Raw genomic sequence first — 22,042 nt, 5'->3', positions numbered from 1 at the left:
TCGATCAGTTGCTTCCCATATGCACCCCAACCAGGGGTCAAACCCACAACCTAGATATATGCCCTGACTGGGAATTGAACCCTCAACCTTTTAGCGTACTGGATGACACTCCAGCCAACTGAGCCACCAGGCCAGAGATGAGACACAATAAAATAATTACTGTTGAAGAAAAACTAAGTGTTATATATTATTGTGGAAAACAGACTGAAAAATAAAAAAAGAAAAATACTCTTAATCCCATCACTTAGAGATAACCATGCTCCACCATTTTGGTATATTTTTATAGTCTTTTATAATAGAAATAACAATAACAGCAACTTCATTGAGTGGATTCTTGAGGTAGCTAAGTGTTAACTGAGGTAGGAATCCTATGATGCTCTGTTAACAGAATGGGGGTGATGAAAGGAGGAAAGAGGATATAAATGAGTGCTTCTGTCTAGGCTTCTGATGAAAAGAAGAACCATGGTTTGAGGAAGAGATTAAATGTACACTTTAATAACCTTTTCTCTACCCTCTCAACACCCTACTGTAAAATCCCAGCAGGTCAGTCTTTTAGCCAGGTTGTCAGGATAACGTTTGGCAGCACTGACAATGTTGGTCATGGGCTGTAGTTTGTAGTTCATGTCTGCTGTGTTTCTAGGCTGCTGCATAGTTTTCTAACCCTTAGCAGTGGGTGGTTGTTTTACTCACAAGTAGTGGCTTTTCCACTCAGACACAAAATACAGAAAGGACTGTCTTCCTGCTTGTTGGTGTAGCTCTTCCCTTGCCTGCCCTCACTGGTGCCTGACAGGGGTTTTGGAAGGAGCTCCCTTGAAGTAAAATGCCAGAATAAATACTGGGTAAACCTTGCAAGACATTTGGCTAATAGAACAAGTATTTTTGAAATTTTTAATCAATGTGGACTCTGATGCTTTTCTTTCATGTAGCTTCCTATACCTGACCCTGGTTCATCTTTCTCAGTTTATGTCATCAGCACTTTTCTGGAACAAATCTTTTTTAAGCCCATGATGTTTTCTAGCTAGTATGCTTGTTTTTTTTTTTATCTGCCTATAATGGAAAAGTAAATAAAACCTTGGTTTCCTACAGGCCAGCTAGCGAGGAGTTAATGGCCTCCAGCCAGGTCAGGCACATTGAAAGGTATTGTTTTTAGGTACAAGCTCTTAATTCAAGGTTTTATGTGTTTAATTATGTATGTGTAAAGTGCCAGTCTGCATGTCTCTCAGGCCCAGCCTAGCTTGGAAATAGTAACTACAAGAGCATATAGAAAGTGCCATGGGATGAGACTTAACTCTTCAGATGTACAGCCTTTATTCTAAGACCCACGTGGTGGGGAATTACATCCCAGTGGGGATAACAGAAGCAGCCTGTTAACTGTGGAAACATCTCAATTAAGAAGAAATAAAATGGAAGAGCCTAAAGCAGGCAGAAAGGGATCATTAGGGCAAATATGTTGTAGCAAAGAGGACACTGGACTGGCAAGAGGGGAATTGGTTTCTAAACCTGACTTTATGACTGCACTTCTCGGGGGCCTTTGCCCCCACCTATACAGTGTGGAGGTTGGACAGAACTCTAACAAAAACAATCAGATGTTCAGTAGTTAGTCTGTACATTCACAAATAAGCCCCCACCCAATTACAATATATATTATGCTTAAGTAATAACATAGCGTTTCACCCTAATGCAACCATAAAAAGATACATCAATATGCTTGTAACCTTAGCCTTTAAGGTTTCAACAACTTAAGGGCCAATCAGTTGACAAAAGGGAGAAAACTCCTTTTAGGTTTTAGAGAGGACCCAGGCCCCTCAGGTGGGGATCACTACCAGTACCCTAGCAGGTTACTTCAAGGAGGAAGGGGAGATTTTTCTTTTAACCAGAGTAGCTCTAATTTTGGATCTTCTATATATTTCGGGATTCCACGTTAATATTTTGGGGTGAGGGAGGGGGAAGTTCTGTGGCTTTTCAAAGGTTTGGCGATTTCTGATAGATGCTATATAAAAGAAACCTTTTACATGACCCATTTCATCATTCCGTGATACATCCAGCCTTCTCTCTTCTCTACATATGTAGAATTTTCTCTTTTAATGTAGCACCACATGCAGTGTAGTCAAGAGTACGAGTCTATCACTCTCACCTTTGGGGAGCTATAGGATGGAGGCAAGAAGTCCTGAGAAATGTACTCAGAAGTGATGTCAGTGGTTCCTAGTTAGGAGGTGCTAATGGGAAGGGCCTGCTACTCTTGGAGAACTGTGAAGTTTTTAGCAGAATGGCTTTGATGGCAAGGAGGTGAAATGGAACCAGGAAGAGGGTTTTTAAAGCCACGTCACCCCTGCTATCGCAGAACCAGAGTACTCAAACTGCCATATGACCCGTCCCCCAGGGGTCTCTTCTTTGGGCTCTGAGTTAGAACGGATGCCTTGCCTGAGATGTTTGTTTTGCTCTTTTGAAGCAGGGTGGAGAATGCCTATTTGTGAATTAGTAAAGAACTGGAGTAAGAAGACGACAGCAGAAAGGTTTTAGAGAGTGGATGATCCTGCCTTAAATTCTCATTTGTAGCTAGATCTGGATAAAATAAAATATGTCATGTTGAAAAACCTATGTAAAGCAATGGGAAACAGAAATTTTGGTTTTTTAAAACCACAATTTATTCACCTACTGCAGTTTGGCCCACACCCTTCTTGACTGTGATGTCAGCTTCCTAACTTCAAACCACATGTGTATGTGAGTCTAGTAAAATAGGTTGCTAGTTGGTTTTTATTATGATCTTTATTTTTAGTCACTTGGAACTGTTAAGTTTCTTAGGCATGCAGAGAAATTCATCCCTTTGCTCAAACTTCTTTAGTTTAGTCTTTAAGAGAAGATTCTAAATCCTATAGGACCTAATTTATTTCAGGACTAGAAATCCACTGATAAAAGATCACCATAAAGCTTAACAGTCTTGAAATCCACACACTAAAAATAAAAAGGAATTACGAAAATAAACACAAATCACAGTTCTCAATCTGATCTAGAATTTGCAGGGACATTAATAACATTTGACACTCCCCTCCCTTTTTCTTTAGCACCAGGGAGAGTACCTGTAGAGAGATATGAATTCCTGAGGGCTTATGTCACTTAGTCACTTGATGTGTGAGCAGATACATATCATGTAGGCCTTGTTTTGCTTTGACATCCTTATGGTACTGTTACATAAGCTGCTTAAAGTATCAAGCCTCTTTTAGTTTTGAAGAGGCCAATTAAAAATGGCTGATCTTCCTTCTCATTTAGTCTTTCTCTTCCTCAATTTCCTTTTCTAGGTTTTCCCAGTTTGACTTCCCTTCTGACAGACTTTTATTTTAATTTTTTTAAATATATTTTTATTGATTTCAGAGAGAAAGGGAGAGGGAGAGAGAGATAGAAAGAAACATCAATGATGAGAGAGAATTATTGATTGGCTGCTTCCTGCACGACCCCCACTGGGGATAGAGCTTGTAACCCAGGGATATGCCTTTGACTGGAATCGAACCTGGGACCCTTCAGTCCACATGCTGATGCTCTATCCACTGAGCCAAACCGGCTTGGGACTGACAATTATAGTGAACAGAGCACCAGCCTGGGAACAAGAAGACTGGAGCCCTGCACTGCCTACAAGTGCACAGCTGTCTTTTCCCTTATCTGTAAAAGAAATGGTCACTGAGATGACCACTATTTTCTCCTTCATCTCTGAAATTCTCTGTTGGCATTTCTCCTTTTGCCTACTGTCTTACCTCTTCCCTCTTCCCTCCCTCAGCTACTCAGGATGCATGTTGTTTTAAAAATACTCATAAAGTAAATGTAGTTGTGAGGAAACATCAGTAAATACAGTTGCTGGCAAGATATGGAGTATGGGAGTTCTTATTTTGGTAGTTTCTCACTTTGTTTGCCTTTCTTATGCCCTAGCTAAATATAGCCTACAGTTATAATATATTTTGTCTGCACAATTGTTGTTGCAAAATAAGACAATAATAGTTTCACCCATCAGAAAGTAAAAATGTAAAGGCTGGATAGTATCCATTATTGGTGAAGCTGTAAGGGAAATGCTTACTTTCACACATGGTTGTGGGAATGTAACTGGTGCATTGGTTTTGGAGAGCAGTTTGGCAGTATCAATATTAGTATTTTTAAAAGTACATATAAGTTGACTCAGTGATTTCAAAGGTCCCTAAAGAAACTTATATGCAAATATTAAGAGGCATAGTCAAGGATCTTCACTGATATATGGTTTGTAATAGCAAAGTATTGGAAATATCCTGTATTTCCATTAAGAAGGTAATGTATATATAAATTTTTTTCATATATGTTTAATGGAGATATTTATCAATTAAATAAATAAATACCTTAATATTTTTCAATTTTATATTGATAAATAATATAAATATTTATATATATTTTTATCATACAGATATTAAAAATTGTACAAAGAATGAAGTTGATCTGTAGGTACTAACATATTTTAAATAGAAAACCAAGACACAGACCATATTTTAGCTATGATCAATTTATATAAAAACAATTATTTATATATAAATGATTACTATATATTATACATAACATATTATATAAGTCATATATATAATTTTATAATATTTATATATAAATGGCTGGAAGGACACATACTAAATTGTTAATAGCAATATCCTTCTAAGGAGGAAAATGGTATAAGAATGGTGAGAGAAGGAGAACTTCATTTTTTACCATATATACTCATTTTTTAAATTTTAAAAAAGCATTTATGTATTACTGATATAAAAATGAACAAAAGGGAAATAAAAAAGGAGGATAAAGAATTACTTCCTGCCCTAACCAGTTTGGTTCAGTGGATAGAGCATCGGTCTGCGGACTCAAGGGTCCCTGGTTTGATTCTGGTCAAGGGCATGTACCTTGATTGCGGGCACATCCCCAGTGGGGAGTGTACAGGAGGCAGCTGATCGATGTTTCTCTCTCATCGATGTTTCTAACTCTCTATCCCTCTCCCTTCCTCTCTGTAAAAAATCAATAAAATATATTTTTTAAAAAAGAATTACTTCCTGCCCAGCTGGTGTTGCTCAGTGGTTCAGCATCGACCTATGAACCAGGAGGTCGAGTTTCATTTCCCAGTCAGGGCATATGTCTGGGTTTCAGGCTCAATCCCCAGTGTGGGGTGTGCAGGAGGCAGCCAATCAGTGATTTTTTCTCATCACTGATGTTTCTCTCCTTCCCCCTCTCTCTGAAATAAAAAATATATATATAAAAAAGCATTACTTCCTAAAAATGAAAGAGGCAAAAAATTAGCAGGAAATTCATTAAAGGTATCAGGGGGGCGTTGTTTGGAGGATAGTCCCAAAACTTTAGGACTGGATAGGAGCCATGATTTGTGCTTTGGCATGGCTGCCTAGCACTTACTGTAATAGCTCTAACCTCCCATTTCTTTGTGTGCCCAACTCATTCTTCTTACTTGTCTGTGCGCTACAGGTAACTCGGGACCAGATGAAGGTGTTTATACAGCAGGAATTTAAGAAAGTTCAGAAAGTGATTGCTGATGAGGAACAGAAGACCCTTCATCTAGTGGACATTCAGGAAGCGATGGCCACAGCTCATGTGACTGAGATTCTGGCAGACATCCAATCCCACATGGACAGGTTGATGACTCAGATGGCCCAAGCCAAGGAACAACTCGATACCTCTAACGAAGCAGCTGAGCCAAAGGCAGAGGTAAGGAAGACTGCCTACAATTACTAGTAGCAGGACAAGTAGGAGGAAACTGACTGCCATTTTTGTTAGCTCTGGAAATGCCTCTTGTGGTCCTTAAGTGTGAATGAATGGGAAGCCAAACTCTCTGATATGAGAGATGATGCTCTAACCACTGAGAAAAACCAGCCTGGGCAGTCAAGCATCTTTTCTCTGAAAGTTTTGCTAAGTCAATTAGGCTGATTATCGTTAATTAAGTCAACTTAGACAATAACACAAGGGGAGGTGTGATAGGGTCTGAGTGTTTAGACTGGTACGTATACCGTATGGAAGCACTGGCCCTGGGAAGTACTAGCCAGCACCGGGGCCTGGCCAAATATTAGTCCACCATGACTTAAAGGAATATAGTCACTGGGGGCAAATACTAATCACAGTTACTAAGGAAAGCCAGAAATCAGAGCCAGAGGAGAAGGCTGCTGACAGGTCCCAAGTTGGGAAATGAGCCTATAAATGGAGTAATCGTAGGCATGAGGACTGGGCTGAATGAGAATAAGTCAGGAAGTGGAGCGTAAAGCAGGTCAGAATGAACGGTTTTGGTCTGATTCTGTGGATAGTGAAAGGATTCCTTGGCTCGTTTTTATATGGAGCCAACTTTATAAATGGGGGCATTACTGCTGGATTAAGAGAGGCGTGTCGGTTAGGACAGTGTGAGGATCAAGAACAGACTCTGAAAGAAAGACGATAAATGTTGAGTCACTACAATGAATATAGTCATTATGTTCAGTGTTATTTTCTCACCGGAATAAAGGGTCTCAGACATTTTACCAAACAACATGTGCAGGCAGTTAGAATCTATTTCTAAAATTAATTTAAGGCAGCTAACATTTTAAAAATACATAAAATTTATACCATTTTTCAGCCAGTGGGGAGAGGCTGTTGTTCATCAGATTTCCTAGCATTCTGTTGAAAATTCTCGTCAAGCTTATGCCAGATGGAAACCCAGGAGAGTCCTGTGGACTTTTCAGGACTCAGTAAGCTCAGCTTTAACTAGCAGTCTTGCCTGGGGACAGGAGAGCCTAGGCACAGAATAAGCAGCCAATAGACAGCCAAGATATAACCTAGGAGGCAGGTATTATCTAAGGCATTCTGACAGGAAAGGTGGGACCACTGGACAGTTATCTACTTCACTCACCCAGGGCTCTTGATTAATCTTTATGAATGTGTAAAAGAACAGAATAGCTCTTGTTCTTTTCACTTCATCCTCCTCAGAATTAAGACAGTGTGTGTCTGAAAAGGTTTCTAGATAGGAAAGAGAGCACTTTGTAGCCATCAGTTCATTTAATCTCATTATCTCCATTTTACAGATTGGATACTGAGATGCAGAGAACTGCAGAGAAACTGACACAACAGTGTTAGTTAGTAGAAACATGGAACCAGGATTCTAATTTCAGTCTATCCTATTCTAGTGCCTGTGCTTTGTCCCTACTCTATTAAGGAGAATCAGTGTCCTAGGACCTTTTAATTGTAGAGGTTGTCACTTTTAAAAAAATGTTTTAGAGAGAGAGGATGGGAGGGAGGGAGGGAGGGAGGGAGAGGGAGAGGGAGAGAGAGAGAGAGAGAGAGAGAGAGAGAGAGAGAGAGAGAGAGAGAGATATGCAAGAGAGAAGCATCAATTTGCTGTCTCCTGCACGCCCCCTACTGGGGATCAAGCCCAAAACCCAGGCATGTGCCCTGACCTGGGATCGAATTTTCAACCTCTTGGTGCATGGAATGACACTCAACTAACTGAGCCACACTGGCCAGGGCCACTTTTATGTTTTTATAAACAAAAAATTAAACCAGAGTTAAGTCAAGGGATCCATGCCAAATTCTCCTCAAATCGGACCCTCACATTTATTCTGTATGTTGATTAAGTTGTTTTTCTTTTTCAAAAATAAAATTTAATTGAGAAATAGCCCCTTCTCTTGTATTTTCATTTCAATAAATGTGTGTTGCCCGCCCCAACATTAACTGTACTATATGGCTAACTCTGATGGAATGACTCTTAGGGAGGGAACATAGCACACAGCACATGGCACATTTTTTAATACTTGACTTTGGCAGAGAATTTTATAAACATATAACTAAATTCAGGCCAAAGAAGAAAGGAGAGGAGGAAGGGAGGCAGACATAATTATAAGGCAATTCTGAATAGGTCAGCAGACATTCAGAGGGTTGCTAATCTTGCTAGTAAAAGTAATGTACATGCTATTCACGCTATCTGAAAACGCACATCTCTAGCCTGAAAGCCCAGCCTTTAAGATCAAACCTCATTTGGAAATTTTTCCTCCCTTGCAGACTGAATGGGGTGGTCCTCTCTGTCCTCCACATCTGTATGGCTCACACTTCTGGACTAGTATTTAGAACAGAAAACCAATAGAGACAGCATCTTTCAGGGTCTCCCTCTTTGGATTTCAATTCCTTGGGAATGGAAACTGTGTTGTTCATCTCTTTTTTCACTGCACCTAGCACAGCACATGGCACATTTTTTAATACTTGACTTTGGCAGAGAATTTTATAAAAATATAACTAAATTCAAGCCAAAAAATGAGAGATTTTAAAAACCAGTGATGAAATGTACACAGCTGTAATCGTTCTGTGGACAGTTTACAAAAGTATTCACTAAAAATGTCTATACCTTTGATTTAGTAATTGCCTGCAACATTCCATGCAGCATTATAAATTATAGTTCACAGTTGGAAATAATTGAAATGAGGTAAAAGTGAAATTTGTATCACTGACGTAGGATTCAAACATTATGTTTATGAAGAATTTCTAATACTACAAGGAAAATTTTAGATATGATCTTTAAAAAAAATGGAGTTAGGAGATGAAAGTGTTAACCAGCCTTATTGGGGTAATATTTTTCAATACATACATGTATCAAATCATCACACTGTACACCTTTAACTTACTTATGTTATCCTATATAATAAAAGGCTAATATGGAAATTATCCCCTCAGGAGTTTGACTGGGAGACTGGGAGTTCGATTGCTCACTATGATGTACGCTGACCACCAGGTGGCAGCGTGGAACACTGCAGGCGACCAGTGGCAGTGGGGCACTGAGGGAGCGAGGGCAGGAGGAGGCCGGGAGGCCATGAGGTGGGGAACCGCGTGGTAGCATCCCTTTGGTGGTGAGGGAAGGAGGAAGGAGGTGGGGAGGCTGGGAGGCGGGGAACCTGACCAGCCCTGATCGCTGGCCAGGCCTAGGGACCCTACCCATGCACAAATTTCGTGCACCGGGTCTCTGGTTTATCTATAATACTCAACTAAACTGTTAAAACACACACACACACACACACACACACACACATATGCAAAAATGGGGCAAATGCAATATCTGATGATAACTATCAGTGTATGTTTGCCTTCTGCTGTGTATATACGTTTTAAATATCCTATATAATAAAAGACTAATATGCAAATCAACTGAAAGGTGGAACACTAGTGGAATGACCTGTCACTATGACATGCACTGACTACCAGGAGGCAGACGTTCAATGCAGGAGCTGCCGCCAGCCTGTAGGCCCCAGGCCAGCCAAGGCGGGTGCCAGCAGGGGCCCCTCCAATTGCTCCACGCCCTGCAGAGGGAGGTGACCAGCAGTGGTGGAGGCAGGGCTGGGGCCGGCAAGCGGGCGGCGCCAGGCTGGCCAAGGCAGGTGCCAGCGGGGGCCCCCCAATCGCCCCACAAGTCACCCCACAGATTGGCCCTGATCGCCGGCCAGGCCTAGGGACCCTACCCATGCACGAATTTCATGCATCGGGCCTCTTGTTCTATAATGATTAATAAAGCAATAGCTTCACTTATTTGAAGAGGGGAAAGACCACATCTTTTTAGACTTGTGGGACTAGTAATGAAATTCTCCCCCTACCCTGTATTCTATAATGTGGCCCAGAAAAATTTTATTAAAAACACATGTTTAAAAAGAAATGTCATCAGGAAACCTGTAATCTTTGGACTCCTTCATCCAGAAGCTCTGTGATTCTACTTGGTCTAATCACACTCATCTGTACTAAAGGTTTCATAAAACAAACACACTGTTAATGGGCTACTTTTAGAGTAATCTTCATGAATCAACAGCAAGTAGCACTTGGGCAGGTGGGATATCTAGACTTTTTAAAGTTTATTGAGATATAATTTACTAGAGGCCCGGTGCACAAATTCATGCACAGGTGGGGCCCCTCTGGGTGGCCTGCAGGGATTGGGCCAAAACCTGCAGTCCAACACTGCCTGCAGCTCTTCTCTGCCGCTCCTGCTCATCCCGGCCCCACTGTGCCTGCAACAGGCTTGCGCCTAATTAGTTCCAATCAGGAGAGGCTCACGCTGATGCAGCAGCAGTCGACAGCCATGAGCCCTGCATCTGGTGCCCTCCCGAGGTGAGTGGCCTGTGGGATCAGGCTGAAAACGGCTCTCCAACATCCCCCGAGGGGTCCTGGATTGCGAGAGGGTGCAGGCTAGGCCAAGGGAACCCACCAGGCCAGGGAGGGACCGTGGGAGGGCTCCAGGGAGTGTCCTGCCCATCTCTCTCAGTCCCGATTGGCCAGATCCCAGCAGCAAGCTAACCTACCAGTCCGAGCATCTGCCCCCTGGTGATCAGTGTATGTCATGTCGACTGGTCGACTGTCTGCCCTCCGATGGTCAGTGTACATCATAGCAAGCGGTTGAGTGGCCTTAGCATATCATTAGCATATTACGCTTTGATTGGTTGAACAGTCGACCGGACACTTAGCATATTAGGCTGTTATTATATAGGATAATACCATAAAATTACCTGTTTTAAGTTTATGTTCAATGACTTTAGTAAATTTACAGTTAGGCAGCTATTATCACAAACTTGTTTAAAAACTATATATATATATATTATATATACATATATATATATGTAAAGTTACATATATATAGCCATTGAATTATGACTATTTTTCCTTCTTAATCTCTTTAAAGTATATGCCTATTTAAGCAAAAATTTTAACTGTCTTGCAGTGTTCATAACATGTAGATTCTGTAATATTCGATACTATAACAAAGAACATGGAAAGAGGATAAATTGGCCTGTAGAGTTTCAAGGCGTCTACATTTAATTTTAAGTGATACAATTTAATTTTATGGAGCCTCAAAATTTAAGGATTTCTATCATAATTCTTATTAGAAGTCACTAAAAATAAGACAAAATCATAAAGCTAAAAGGCCAATAGATATATTAAAATGGAATTCAGTGTTTCAAAAACCCAAAAGAAGGTAGGAAAAGACAACAAGAGGAACAAAAACAGAGGAACAAACAGAAAACAAATCATAAAATGGTAGAGCTAAATTTAACTATATTAATAATAACATTGAAATGTTAATGGACTGTACATTTCTATTAAAAGGCAGAGATTATCAGAAAGGATAAAAGAGTAAGACCTAGTTACACGCTGCCTAAGAGAGACAGACTTTCACAATACGGACAGACTGAAAGCAACTGGATGGAAAGAGACATACGATGAAATCAGTAAGCATTAGGCTGGATTGGCCCTGCCAACATCAGATAAAACAGATATCAAGACAAAGAGTATTATCAGAGAAAAAGAGTAACTTTTCATGATGATGAAAGGGTCAGTTCTTCAGGAAGATGTAACAGGCATTTGCATGTATTTGCTTATGATAAGACTCAAAATATCTGAAGAAAAATGGACAGAATTAAAGGCGGGATGGATAATTCAATAATTATACCTGGAAAGTTAATACCTCTTTCTCAGCAGTTGATAGAATGCACACAAGTCAGTAAAAATCATAAGTTACCTGGACACGTAATTAATATTTAATAGAACACTACACCCCAAGAAAAATCTAGTTTGGACAAGAAAGAGGCTCATTGAAATAATTTTTTTATCCCTGATAAAGTTAGGATCAGAGGATGAAATACCTGGAAAAATAACACTCACACATTGTTTTTGCAGAGTGAACAAGAAGAAACAGAAACGCCATTGTTTGGCTGAGAGTTATCTGGATCATCAAATGCCAGAACTACCCTTTCACAGAGAAAACCAAGGTCCAGATTAATTCATTAGCTTGCCCAAGGGCACAGCGCTAATAAACAACAACAGAGCTTGGACCAGAATCCCAGTTTCCTAAGGCCCAGCTCAGTGCCCTTTTCACGACGGTGTTCTGTATATTAGAGTTGCTGTGTTTCTCTTTGGAGCAAAAAAATGCAAGACCAAGGCAGAAATGAGTCTTTGAGGGAAACCGCTTGATACCTTGGGAGCTGGTCAGCTTTTGCCTAAGACCCGCTGCTATTTTGGGATCTCAGTTTGCTCAGAACTAAATACTGCCAACCATACAAGTAAGACAGCAAAGCTATTATTTAAGCCTCCTAGATCTGCTTGCAAGGGCAAATGATCATTTTGCCTTTGTTGGGCAGTTTGAACACCGGATTGTGTTAGCCCTTGTCTTAGCCCCTAGACATCTGCTGATTTGTCTCTTGTTAACAATAAACACACACTTGGCTCTCAGGTTGGGAAAGGAAGTCTAAATCGGTTTCTTCCGATGCCAATTTCTAATGCTGTTTATTTCTGTTTCTTTCAGGGTGACGAGGAAGGACTCAGGTAAGATCACATTATTGCTGCTTGTCTGTTCTCAGAATTGAAGTAGAGTGACATTGTGGCCTTCTAATGCCCCGTGAGATATGGACAGCCAAGGAACAGCACAGAAAGGGGATCTCCATCCTAAGCCAGGGCTTTGAAGATCTTATTTTGTAAGATTCCCATCTCCCTCTCTTCCATGCCTTTTCCTGCCTGTAACCTTCAGATAAAGGTAGACTTTAAAGTATGTAATGGCACTAACTTTGCTTTATTCTTTTGTACATTCCAAGTATCTGTTCAGAAGAGGGGCACTGTATTTGAATGGTAATTAGACTCCCAGGTGGACCGACTAGATAAGTTTTTGCATTGTTCCTTCTTGATTGGAATTGGGTAACTTTTTTTTAATGGGCTCTGGACCCATTATTATTTATTTCTGACCTATGATATCTTTGTGGCCAATGCAAGACGCCTACACAATGAGTCCTAGATCATAGGAACACAAAATTTTGTTTAGGGAAAAAAGTGTTCCCTTGTGCTTCTGTATCACCATGTGAAATTTAAAAGTGAATTTCATTTTGGCCTCAGCCTCGCAGTGAACCTGGAGTTGGTGTACTTACCATCCCTGTCATTCTGCTCAGGTGGTGAGCACAGGCTCTCGGAAATGCAGTAGCTTTGCCATCAACACAATTGAGGGGCAAGAGTAAAATACAATGTCCAGATGGTCCCCTCTGCTCCGCAGGATCAAGGACTGCTAAGGCCACGAGGTATTAGAAAGGTCACCCAGGCCACTGCTGTTCAGAACTTTAGTTGTAGCAGAAGCACCCTTTTTTTCAAGCGGGCTTTAAGTGGAACTCCAATGCATAACAACAATTCTTGTCTGGTTAAAGTTGGGCCCACATCTGCTGGTGAGCCTCTTCTCTTCCTTACGATAGACCACAAGGGACTTCTGCAGAAACCTAGGTACCCTCAGAACTCAGTTTGAAAATCACTAATGTAGTTTAGGTTTCTCACTGAAAGAAGCTAAATGAATTGTCCAAGGTTACTTTACTGGGGAGCCAGGATTCAGCCCTTCTTTGTTTGGCTTTATTTGCAAAGCAACAAGTACAGTCCTTTATTTCCCCTTTCCTGAGCCCCACATCCTGAGCCTCTTTTTTCATGCTGAGTACTATTCCCACATCTGCATCTCCTGGTTCTTCCCTCCCTTGGGAACTGTGGTTCTCAGTCTAGATCTAGCTCCTTGTCTCCTATGGCAAAGCCACGAGTGCCCTGCTTTAAGCCTACAGAGCCTCAAGGAATCCCTTCCAACTTCATCTTCCAGCCATTCTCAGGAACACCCTCCCTCCCTCCCTCCCTCCCTCCCTCCCTCCCTTCCTTCCTTCCTTCCTTCTCTCTCTTCCTCCCTCCCTTTCTTTTCTTATGACCCTACTCTATGTGAGGCACTGTGCTATATCCTGGATAACTGGATATATAATGGTAACTACAACAGACATGGTCCCTAATCTTGTGGATCCTAAGTCTAGTGGGAGAGATGAGCATATAACCAGGCACCTATATGGGTGTGGGGGAAGTGCTATGATAAGGGAAGTTTTGGCTACTTTAATAAGGGCTCCTGCCCTAGCTAGTTTGGCTCAGTGGATAGAGTGTAGGCTCGCGGACTGAAGGGTCCAGGGTTCGATTCCAGTCAAGGCACATCCTTGTTTGCAGGCTCGATTCCTGGCCCTGGTTGGAGCACATGCGGGAGGCAACCAATCGATGTGTCTCTCTCACATCGATGTTTCCCTCTCCGTCTCTCCCCCTCCCTTCAAAAAAAAAGGGGGGGGATCCTAAGTGAGTCTTGGAGGAAAAGGGGAGGCTTACCAGAAAAGGTTATATATAAACAGAGGTCTGAAAAATGAGGCAGACACAGGTGGAGCAGGGGTAGAGGTTATTCTGGGGAACAACTTATGTAAAAACTCTAGACAAGAGAACAGTGGAGGCAAGAAAGCAGAGTCTAGGTCATTTAGGGCCTATAAGCCTCCTTAAGGTATTTGAGCCCTACCCTGCAGGCTGGGGGAAGACATTGAGGAATTCTAAGCACCAGAGCTTGGGAGACTAGTTAGACTATGCTCGTGAGGATGAAAGCCTAAATCAGTGACGGCGAACCTTTTGAGCTTGGCGTGTCAGCATTTTGAAAAACCCCAACTTAACTCTGGTGCCGTGTCACATATAGAAATTTTTTGATATTTGCCACCATAGTAAGACAAATACATATTTTTGATATTTATTTTATATATTTAAATGCCATTTAGCAAAGAAAAATCAACCAAAAAAATGAGTTCGCGTGTTACCTCTGACACGTGTGTCATAGGTTCGCCATCACTGGCCTAAATCATCATCTTGTCTAATTATTGACTAAATTGTCAGCATTTTGCATAGATCTTTGGTTTAGACACAGTCTTTACTTCATTGGCTGGCACGCCACCTCTTCTCCCAAGACTAGCTCTCTAGCTCCTTAAAATCCAGGCCAAGCAGAGCCCTAGACCTTTGTTTTCCTCCAGAACAAGAGTTCAAACAGGACCAGTAGAAAGAAGACACGTTAGAAGTGCAGTGTGCAGACTCCACAGGGTAGCAGTGGCACCTCTGTCTTTCGAGAACCTGATTAGAATGAACACTCTTGTCTGGATGGTCACATGCCAGTCTCGTTGATTGGAAGGATACAGGGCCCTTATGAAGATATTAACTCCCTTCAAAGGTACTATTCAGTGGGAGAGACAGGCTTTAGAATTTAATAGCTGAATCTTCGTGTCATTTTGAGAAGATAGTCATGAAGCATGGCGTTTCTTTACTAGCAACCACGATGTCAAGCTGTTTCCCCCAGCCAAGCTGCCATGGTGTCAGCGGGGATTCTGTTAAACTGGGACTTGACAGAACCGCTTTTTGGTACAATGAACACTTGAAAAGTATGTTCCAATTTGGCAGGAAGAGGAGTCAGATTTTCTTTTTAACCTTTAAATTCATACTTGTTGGTTCCATTCAGTTTGTTTGTGTTGAACTACCATTTGGCTCAATTTATTCCAGTTAGCACTTCAGGGCATTCTGCCTTTGATGGGAAAGTTCTCTTATTTTATGATAGACACTCTCCCTCTCAATAAGCCAAACAGAGTTTTGCTCCTGACGTTTCTTTACTGCTGACAGTATTAAATGAGGGTGTGAAGTGTAAGGGTGACAGAACGGGAAGCTTGGGTCTGCCTGCACAGGGGATGGAGGAGAAATTCATCTGGAGAGCCTGAGCCCCAGGTCTGCTTGGATTAGTGAGCCTGTGTGTCTTTGCCAGCATTCCTTCCCCACAGTCACATTCCCACAGTCTGCACAGAAGTTCAGGGAGCATTGGATTCCAAGCACTATTCCCGGTGGCAGGAACAAAGCAAGAGTCTTGCCCTGTTGAAATGTACTGGTCTGTAATAGATCTATGTTTTCTCTTTCCTTCTTACCAGCTGGAGTCTCCCTGCCTTCTTTCCTCTTTTTCAGTTTTGATTTCGCAAGCTGTTTGACATGAAGTGGCCAAATATCTGTACTTCTGGTCATATCTTTTTCTTGCCCTGAATTTGATTGTGTAGTTGTGCTGCTAATTAACAACAGTAATGATCAGAGCTACCATTTACTGAAGGGTTACTTTCTACAGTGTTTTATATGTATTCTCATTTCATCCTCACGTAAAGCTTTTAAACAGTTATTATCCTACTTGTAAAATGGGGCAATTAATGCTCAGAAACATTAGCTTGCCCTGCCTGGATCACACAGCTCGGAAGTGGCAGAGCTAGGACTTTAATGCAGTCTGGCTTCAGGGCTTGTGCCCTCACCCGCCATTCGGACTAGCTCCAAGAGGCCAGCACACTTCCCTGTGACCCCGAATGAAAGCCAAGAGGATTCACCCACAATCCTCAGAGGGTCCGTTTGGTCTTGCTTCTCTAACTTGGGAGATCTTACTTGCCTTGACATTGAATCACTGTGACCTCTGTTTTCTGTAAGCACTTCTCTTTTTAGCCTCTGGCATTATAAAGGGACATTTCTTCATTTGATCTTCGCACCGTGTCCTCTGAGCGTCAGCAGCAAAAGAGGTGCGTGTGGACTGCCTGAGGAGTAGCCAACCAAGCCTTCCTTTGGCCCCGCAGAATAGCTGCCTGTTGCCCTTCCATGTGGTCGTCTAATCTCCAAATCCTGGATACAGTGATATACAGTGATAGCGATGGCTAGGGTTCTTGGAGAGTGTGGGGGAGCAAGAGTCCTGATATGCAGAACAGGGATATTAACCGCTGTGGAGTCATCTTCTAAAAGGGTGCCTTTGAAACCCAGAGTGATTCTTTTTTTTTTTTCCAAGCAAAAAAGTAATTTGCACTTTGGGTGGCAATTTTCTGTCTTCTCTGTGCTATAATTGGAGATCTTGTGTTTGCTCCCTCACAGATTGGCTCCTTCTCTACTCCTGCAGGGAGCCTGCTGAGAAGTAATATATATTCCAAGAGAGGGGGTGGCAGTAGGGTCTGCTGCCTAGAAGGCAGTTGTGTAGTAGGAGGAAGTCAGAGGGAAGGACCCTTCAACTCTCGTGCTCAGAGGAGAAGGGAGCAAAATCAATATTAAAGTGTGATTTGCTGTTGAGATTTTCTGTGATTTTTTTTCCAAAGTAAGAGGCAAATGGCTTTGTAATAGTGACAACCATACTTGGGACTTCTGTAGAATTTTTCATCTTCAGAGCTGGCTCTCAATTCAGGCAAAAAGCTCCTGCTGAGATCAGTGTGAATCTGACCGTGCTGATTCTGTGATCAAACAGACAGCTAGTTCCAGAGGAGGAGGTGCTAAAACCCACAGGCCTACCTGCCTTTATGCTTGGTCTGCCTGTGACTGACGGTGACCTTGGGCAGGTCATCCAGCCTCTTTGTTTCTTTGTAGTCTGTTTTTATTTCCCTGCAAATATTAGTCTTTTCCCCAGTTTTTTGGAATATAGTTATATGGAGGAATATAGTCTTTTATCAAATGTGGCATAGAAAAAATCTACTTATAGATTCTATTACTTGGTAGACTTTTTAAAATCTTAATTTTTAAAAAATTTGAGGGGCGCTGTATAATAGGTACTCTTTCCCCCCTCTAAAATAATAACCATATGTTTTTAGAGATGGCATTTCTCTTCCAGATGACTTCGTTTGTGAAGATAAAAGAGGACTGAGTCCATGGTACACTTAAGTTTCCTTTGTCCTCTGATTGCAGATTCATGGTTTGGTTTTGCATTATCTTCATTTCAGAAGGCCTAGCTGGAAGCCAAAGAAAATGGCTCTGATACTTGTGACATGGAATGGAAGTGTCAGGGCCGCTTAATATACAGAAGTAGAGTTCCAACATTTTAGTGGCCTTCAGCATAGTCTCTTAACAGTCACATCTCCCTGCTAGGGAGCCTGAGCTGGCTTTGTTTTCCACTGCTGATGTGGGCTGTCTATCTTTTTACTCACCCAAATGAAGAATGAAACCATGCTATGCATTGTGCTGCCTACCTATAGTAAAAGCAAGCCTCCTTGCTAAAGTAATTGATTTTCAGATATTTGCCTGTGCGAATCACAACTTTATTTTATTTTGTGTGGATGTATATAACCAGGGAATCAATTCACAGTTGGAAAATTTGGCCAAAGGGGGCCTCTAGCTTATTCCATTTGCCTCACACAGGAAATGCTGGCTAGGAGCAGCCTGCATTATAACGTTCAGCTGCCTGCCTGGATGTCACTGTGAAGGCTGTGGTGTTGCTCTAGCCCACTTTTGTTTGCCATCCAGTGCAGTAGTTGTGATGTTTGGCAGGCTAACCTTCTTTATATCTTTGGCCTCAGAGCTTATCAGGATAACATTCACTTTTCGGAGAGCTGTTCTCTAATTTCTTATGCAGAAAAGATTGCAGAGGAATTCTTTCTTTCATTTGCTCAACATTTTTGACTGTCTACTGTGGTGTCAGGCCCCATGCTGGGCCTCAGGGATGTGAAGATGATAAAAGACTTTGTTCCTGCATTTAAAGATCTCAAAGTCTAGTTTGAAAGAGAGAACTAATTAAACAGCTTTAATTGCACATTTAAGTGCAATATAATTATTATTATTATTATTACAGGGTATAATTATAAATTATTATAAAGAAGCATTTATTAAGTGCCAGCTATGTGCCGGAAGTATTTTAAACATTTACATATATCATCTCATTTATTTTTTACAACAGTTTTAACAAGTGGTTAATACATTATCTTCATTTCTCATTTGAGATGAGAAAACAGTCACAGAGAAGCTATACATATACGAGATCATACACCAAAAAATGGTAGAGCCGGCCTTCAGACTCATGAATGTGGGCTCTTACCCACTGCACTATAATGATTCTCTATAGTAAATATCTTGGATATAGAGTAGGATAACTAACTCAGAATAGAGGACCAGAAAAGATAGCATTTGTGCCGCACTTCGAAGGATGGGTAGGGGTAGGCCTTTCTAGGTGGAAAGGTGGGAAGGCCAGTCAAGCAGCGAGACCAGCATGTGAGAGGCTCAGCGGAGTGAGAGTAACATGCATTGTGGGGAAGGTGAGGAAGTGCACGAGTGGACGTGGCAGGAGATGAGGTGGGACGGTGGGTGAGTCCACCTCCAGAGGGCTTTGTGCGTCATACTGAAATGAATAGGAAGCTGGTACCGCTTCCTATTAGGCTTCACCTCTTGACTTCAGTGTTGTCCTGACTTCAGAAGAAATGGACAGACTTCCAAATCGGATGGGTTTGTTCCCGTAGGCAATTCTCATGAATTGTTATGGGTATGTCGTTTGCTCTCCTTTATGCCCAAGTTTCCCCATCAAAATAGCACATCCCATTATACTTAAAGGACAAAGATGCTATGAAGCCTTGAAAGTATTCTCCTTTTGGTTTCCTCTTTTAGATGGAAAAACTAGTAACTGAGATAAAGTAGTTGTAAAAGGGAGCTGTTTGTCTGATTTGTATCTTATTCATATACCTATTTTGACAGCTCCTGTCTTCCTCTAACTTAAAGTCAAGTTTGGAAGGTCGTTACCTAGTTCCTCCTAGATAAATGGAGAGAAGGAATGCTAAAACACCAACATTTTCCAAATAGATTCAAGGCTATAGACGTTTTAAAAGCCACTCAAAGAATCAAATTGATGTCACATTTGTCCCTGAGTTAGACCCAGGGCTGATGAGTCTGGCCGGAGCCTGTTCCTTTCCTCCGTGTCTGTCTCCTGAGCCGTTTTGACCTGGCACTAAGCATAATAGATTTTAGGAAGTCACAAAACTCCAGTCTATGTTTTCAGAATAAGTAAATTTGATGTCATTGGTTATGCCCCTCTGACCTGCGTCAGCCACAGCGAAATTGTTGTTAGGGGTGACTTTTTTATTTTAGGATAAACCTGCTGGTCTCCAGCATCTTCTTACTTCTTCCCAGTGAGAGCATGCAAGGGGTCAATAATTTCATTTTCCCGATGGCTTCCAAGGACTGCATTCATCTCTTTACCCAGAAACCCACATCAGGCATCTGCGACACATGCCGGGAGCAGAAGCTGGTGTGTGTTTTTGTTTTGGTTGTTGGGTATTTTTCCTTTCTTTTTTTTCAAGTTGCTATGAAGTTTCTAGCCAATGACTGCAAGGAGGTAGCTTCAGACTTTTTAGGAAGGTGCCCAAAGGCTGAGTACCCTAAATGGGAAGGTAGTCCCCAAACACCAGCGTTCACGTACTTGTGGTTGTTTGGACACAGGGCCTAAGTATGAGTGGATATAGGTTCATAAAAGAAATACTTCTTATCCACAAGCAGGGGTTTCAGGGAAGAAAACCAGTTTCTCACATAAACGCCTCATTCCCCTACTCCTTAGCACCACTGCCAGTCGTTCCCGTAGGCTGCAGTGCGGTTGTAAAACAGAAAAGCATCTGTTTCCTTGGTGAGTACATGTCTCTCTTGTTCCATCAATTCTATTTAAAGGAAAGTGAGATTGAGCGTGAGAAAAACAGTGTGGAGAAGGAGGAGCTGACAGAGTCGCAGAAAAGGTAGGGAGAGAAGCATTTCTCAGCTGCCCCTGCCTGCTAATTGCATCCTGGTCTAGATGCTCTGGGGGCAGTGCACTGTTTAATCCCTCAGACAAGGACCAGGTAAAACTGACCAAGCTGCTCGGCCAGCCGGGCTCAGTGGTTGAGTATCGACCTATGAACTAGGAGGTCAGGGTTTGATTCCTGGTCGGGGCACATGCCCGGATTGCGGGCTCAACCCCTAGTGTGAGACATGCAGGAGGTAGTGAATCAGTGATTCTCTCTCATCATTGATGTTTCTATCTCTCTCTTACTTACCCTTCCTCTCTAAAACCATTTAAAAAAAAGAGTGTAGGTGATTAAGCCATGGTCACACAGTTACAAAGTGACTCAATCAGAATTAGAACCCAGATCTATCAGGCTTAAAATTCTGTGTTTTCAACTCCTATACTGTACTACACTGCCTTTCTTAGGAGATGGAAGATTCAGATCTTCTAACCTCTTGGCTGGAATAAGTAAAGTTAGTGGATAGAATTGTGACAAGCCAACAGGGATTTGGCATTTTTATCAGAAAAAATTTTTCATTTTCTTTGTTGAATGCTAGCAGGCAGTTTATCTGAGAAGCAAGAGGAGGGGGAGCTTGCCAGGAAAATACCTAAGGTGGAATGAACAGGAACTTCTCTCCCCAAACAGGTAAATACTAGTTTACTCCCTGGCTTTTGTGGAGCAAGCAACTGCCATCACCTCTTCTCAACGAGACACTGTTCACCCGTGGCAGGTGCAGGCCAAATGTTGTCATGGCAACGGCAGGAGAGGCAAGCCATTTAATTCCAGAACTGATAATTAACAGAGTGGGGTTAGGATGGGAGTGGGGAGAGAAATGGGGGGGGGATGATTGTTTCAGAAGGGAAAACTTAGCAATTACCAGCAAGCTGCTTAGATGAAAAGGCCAGCCATAGATGCTGCAGCCCAGTATGCCTCTAGAATTGAGGGCTCATCCCCTCTGCTTAGGGATTTTTGACAAACTAAAATGAAGGGTCAAGTCCCCAGCCAGCCAAGACTCTTTACAGAACCAAATGAGGAAAGGAGTGTTACAGAGACTGTACAAAGAAATGCAGGGGGTCAGATGAATGACGACCCTCAATGACATCACCCAGCCAAAAGCAATCCAGAAATGCTGTCTGCACTCTTCAGGACAAAGTCATGCTTAGGGATAAAACAGTACCCACAAAGCATACCTGTTGTGAATTTCCACTTCCGTGAATGGAGTTGGGGAGAGTGGCTTCTTAGAAAGAAAATAAAAAGATGACTTGTAGCCCCCCCTGGGTGGTGTGGCTAGTGGTTGGAGCATCAGTCTGCGCACCGAAGGGTCACCAGTTCGATCATGGTCAAAGGCACCTATCTGGGTTACAGGTTTGCTCCCCTCCTCCAGACAGCACATATGGGAGGCAGCCAATGTGTCTCTATCACATCAATGTTTCTCTCTTCCCCCCTCCCCTGACCCCCAAAAAGAAAAAGAAATGACTTGTAGAGGTGATGAATTTGTTTAGATACTTGGTCATCATGGCTGTTAGTCTATCATTATAACCCTCAGAGGTTATAATAATGAAAAGAAGCTAAGCATTCCACATGAATTATCTCTCATTTAATCCTTGTGACAACCCAGGAGGAAGGTGCTATTATTAATCTCTTATCAGACTTTATCTGATATGTTCAGTACCTTGCCCAAGGTTACA

At 41.9% G+C, this 22,042-nt stretch overlaps 1 protein-coding gene across 1 annotated transcript in view; it reads left to right on the top strand.

Moving 5' to 3' along the window:
• TRIM44 (tripartite motif containing 44) overlaps positions 1-22,042 on the top strand; it is an 82,311-nt gene that overhangs the window by 32,515 nt on the left and 27,754 nt on the right. Inside the window, 2 exon segments of the mRNA XM_036326176.1 lie at positions 5,470-5,709; positions 12,293-12,312. Of these exon segments, the coding sequence (XP_036182069.1) occupies positions 5,470-5,709; positions 12,293-12,312 (260 nt within the window).

This window comes from Myotis myotis, unplaced genomic scaffold (genome assembly GCF_014108235.1).
Source record: "Myotis myotis isolate mMyoMyo1 unplaced genomic scaffold, mMyoMyo1.p scaffold_m19_p_10, whole genome shotgun sequence".
Taxonomy (NCBI): Eukaryota; Metazoa; Chordata; class Mammalia; order Chiroptera; family Vespertilionidae; genus Myotis; species Myotis myotis.
This window is presented reverse-complemented; position numbering and strand designations above follow the sequence as displayed.